At 46.8% G+C, this 3,944-nt stretch overlaps 1 protein-coding gene across 1 annotated transcript; it reads left to right on the top strand.

The window, feature by feature from the left end:
* Positions 1–371: 371 nt before the first annotated feature.
* Positions 372–1,304, top strand: LOC139399898 (ubl carboxyl-terminal hydrolase 18-like). Its single transcript, XM_071145023.1, has one exon. The coding sequence runs from the start codon at positions 372–374 to the stop codon at positions 1,302–1,304; it is 933 nt and encodes a 310-aa protein (XP_071001124.1).
* The last annotated feature ends 2,640 nt before the right edge of the window (positions 1,305–3,944 follow it).

Below are 3,944 nucleotides of genomic sequence, written 5' to 3'. Positions count from 1 at the left end.
TTGTCAGGATAGATCAACTGGACCGGTCAAAGTTACTGACTGACAATGGTAGCTGTTTCACACACGACTTAGTGTCCCATATCGATTCCAAGTGGGCCCCTGTGATATTGTTCACAAAGTGTAAGCGACAGGGACCCGTGCAGGAGTTCACGCTCGACTATTACAAGATGACAATACTCATGGTTCTACTGAACCACGAGGGGTCTGTGTTATCTCTCAGAGAGCTGTTCAATAGCGTGATGACATTCAGCGTGACTGAGTACTAAATGTCGTAAAGTACTAGATATCCTAAACTGCTGTCGACTGGGTCACATCGGAATCTGTGTCGTTGTTCTGCCAAGGCTGATTGGTCTCCCTGTCCACCTTACACTATGCGCGGCTTGATCAATTACGGGGCTTACTGCAGCATCAACAGCGTTGTCCAAGTGCTGTGTGGGACACGTGAGCTACGGGAGTTCATTCTGCAGGTTGATGGTCAAGACCCCCGGTCTCCGAATTCGGTGGCAGTGAGGCTTAAGTGTCTCATCTACGATATGACCAAAGGCAACGCGTCACCGTGTGATCCGAGCTTACTAGTAAACGCAATGACATTGTACAGAGGAGCCCCTTTCGATGTTCAGGAGGACTCGGACGTGGTCTTCAAGTGCATCATCAACGCTCTAGCAGACGACTGTGGGATAGCTAAGAGGATAGGTTCTCTGTGGGACATTGAGAATGAGAACCGTGTGCGCTGCCTCCGTTGTAACACAGTCCAGTCCACACTCAATAAGTCCAACACGATCACCGTGTTGATAGGTGATAATCTCCCCACAGAGCTGCAGCAGTACATAAAACTGTACACTGACATCACGTTCACCACCTGTGACTACCATTGTACACACTGCCACACAGGAACTCAGATTGAAATCACCAGCAAGGTAGTGACATTGCCGCAGGTTGTGTGTATGAGGATCGAACGTGTTAGGAACATTGGCAGAGATACCACTGATATAGTCAAGACGGGCACAAGGTTTGCTTTCCCTGAGACACTGGACCTGAAATATATCATGAAAGACCCTGAAGCACCGGTAGCTACTGTATACAAGCTGTATGCTGTTGTAGCCCACCGTGGTACTCACTACTGTGGACATTACACAGCTTATGTGCGAGACGACAACAATATTTGGTATCTCGCAGACGACTCTCATGTCAGAGTGTGCTCTTGGGAAGATGTCAAGTCAACCTACGAAGCTGGATCTATGCTATACAATGGCGTAGCTTATATGCTCATGTACCATAAACAGCTACCCCACTGTGTGACATGAAGGTTCTGTACATATGTAATAGTATCTATCAGTGTGTACCTTGTATTTCCTTGGATCAACTAATAAAGGTGTGATGAAAGTACCATTGTAAGCGTCCAGTGTTATATTATAGAAGGGCTATGATTACATTCAGGTGAAGACAGATGCAAAGACAAACACAAATAGATCCTGATAACATGTACCGTGTTTAACTCAAGTTTATTATGTCATACAAGGATGGGTATACCTTTCGGTATAGGGCAGTCACACAGGTTAACATATTTCCATATCAAAGTAAACACATTGGTTTCATTTCTTCAAAAGATACCTATCCAGGGTATTGACAACAACCTTGGGTTCCTCCTCTTTATACCGCAAGGTTGAATACGTAGCTGACAGCGCTGCTGAAGACATACACGGTTCATCTAACTGCGAGACAGAGACACTGTTAGCCAGCCCCTCTAAATATCGTATAACGTAAGCACTTTTCGGCCCACGTACAGGCTGCTTCTTTATTATATGGGAAGACATAACTGTTATCACATAGAAACAAAATATTCAGTTTCACCAGAGTCCGTTTCAGATATGCTACACCTTGCCCTTGCAGGTTTTTTGTCCAGTTGATCATTAAAGTCCAATTCGGAATCGTCCTCTGACTGAGACCCCGTGTTCTCTTCTGACTGGCACTCTGACTTGGCAGCGGATGTAGGCTCAGCAGGATTGGTATGGTGATCCTCTCCACATTCCTCCTGATCCGAACACTCGTGTTGAGTGGTGTCCGCTAGCCAGGCAGCTTGATCAGAAACCCTGGCTGCCTTCCCAGCCTCTACATGTAATCTGTGTCTTTTGACTTGTGACACATCCGACCTCCGATGTGAACCTGTAACACCTGGGAGGTTGGCCAGTTGCTGATGTTTGGAAACGGCGGCTCCTGGGTTGTCAAGGTTCTCCCGGGGCCTATTGACAAGTGGGCTTTTTTGTATCTTCTTAGGCGTGCATATGTCCTCCTGCTCTGAGTCGGTATAGATAACTGGAGAGCGAGTGCCTTTTGACTTGGAACAAGGCACCCTTTTTATTCTCTGCCGAGTGGGTCCCTCCCCTTGGTAGACGTCCTCATCTTCCTCAGGATCGGACAGTTTCTTTTTGTATTGGTGTGAATCTCGATTGTGGGTTTGTATCTGCTTAGTGGTCTTTACAGTTTCACACCTTGTGTTAGACTTGTCCAGTCTCTTTTTAGCACAGGCTTTGTCTTTCCTTCCTACAAACTTGAGATCCGTCTCTTTACACCCCTTGTCCCTCCTGCTCCTTTTAGATTCTCTCTTGTGATGCCAGCGGTTGGTTTTTGTGAGTTTGACACGCTTGTAATCTTGCTTTATAGAATCGTCCGAGTCGGATAGCAGTGCGCGCTTATAGATGTTCCTTTCCTCTCTCAACCCACCACAGCTAGGCTTAGAGGTATGGGCATCCTGTTCGGACTCTTGTTCGGACTCTGACTGTGACCAGCTGTTATGCCTATGTCCCCGCTTAACATTCTTGGTTTTAGACTTAGCCACTTTTGCCCTCTTTTTCACCTGAGCACAGAATGCATCATCCTCCTCTTCGTCTTCACTGCTTTGTTCTTCACCAGTAGATTGGTCATTTATGAATGGGTCACTGTAATCGTATTCGTCAAGGGCCTCGCTGTTGTCGTAGCCCATTGTATCCTCCAACTCGTCACCGGGGATGTCACTTTCATCCACATTACACTCTTCCTCCTCTTCACTGGGGACTTCCTCGGCCTGGCTCAGCCAAGGGTGGTCATCGTCGCCACTGTACTTGGGTTGCCTTCTGTTCTCTGTTGATTGTTGGTATTTTAGGAAACCCTTCCACCAGGATGACTTTATACCCAATGACTTATTTGACTGATAAGCGGAGCGAACCCGATTTACCACTTTGGTCTTGTGAAAAGGCCTTTCTTTCTTAGTAGATTTGCCAATAATGTGTGTGCTATCCGAATCATTTCGCTTTCTCTCAGCTCCAGGCTTAATCTCTCTGGACAGTTTGGCCACTGGTTGCGCTGAATCATCCCCCGGTTGACACCAGGTACCCTGGAAGGATAGTGATATCTTGCGTCTCCAGTTGTTTATGGACATAGCCTCTAAGCTATCAATCAGGGCTTTGCTGAGTCTGTCCTGCAAGCCGTGGCTCTGAAGTGTATTTACAACGGTTCGGTTGTTGCTGACCCAATTGGCGAGGATTTCCCCGTTTCTTTTGTCTAAAAGGGTGTTATCCAATCCGAGGAGAGTACAAACAGCATCTCTCCTGAGACTTTCCTCTTTCAACCAAGGTTCACTCAGCAGTAGAGTGGGAAGGTTCTTGATCCACGTCAAAATGGGAATTGTTTCAGGTGTGACTATAGAGTAACAAGTGTCAGTCTTCTCACTGTCACCATGTCCAGTTTCGTCTTCGCTGTGCTCGTCGACATGAGCCGGACTCTTAGAGGACACATCAGGGTCTTGCACTTGCGTAGAGTGTGGTGAGGATGATCCGCTCTCTGGATCACACCTCTCTCCCTCTCCTACCTTCTGGTATTTCTTTAATTTGTTGTGATAAGTGCGGAGTTTTACAAATAGCACTTTGGCGGTGGCATACATCTGTACCAAGTCCTTGTCCTTGATCTTG

Source organism: Oncorhynchus clarkii, unplaced genomic scaffold (genome assembly GCF_045791955.1).
Source record: "Oncorhynchus clarkii lewisi isolate Uvic-CL-2024 unplaced genomic scaffold, UVic_Ocla_1.0 unplaced_contig_10454_pilon_pilon, whole genome shotgun sequence".
In the NCBI taxonomy this organism is placed as follows: Eukaryota; Metazoa; Chordata; class Actinopteri; order Salmoniformes; family Salmonidae; genus Oncorhynchus; species Oncorhynchus clarkii.
Note: the sequence above shows the minus strand (reverse complement) of the source record. Positions and strands in the feature narration are given on the sequence as shown.

Coding starts and splice junctions, on each gene's coding strand:
- LOC139399898 (XM_071145023.1), top strand. CDS start 372: ATGCGCGGCTTGATCAATTACGGGGCTTACTGCAGCATCAACAGCGTT.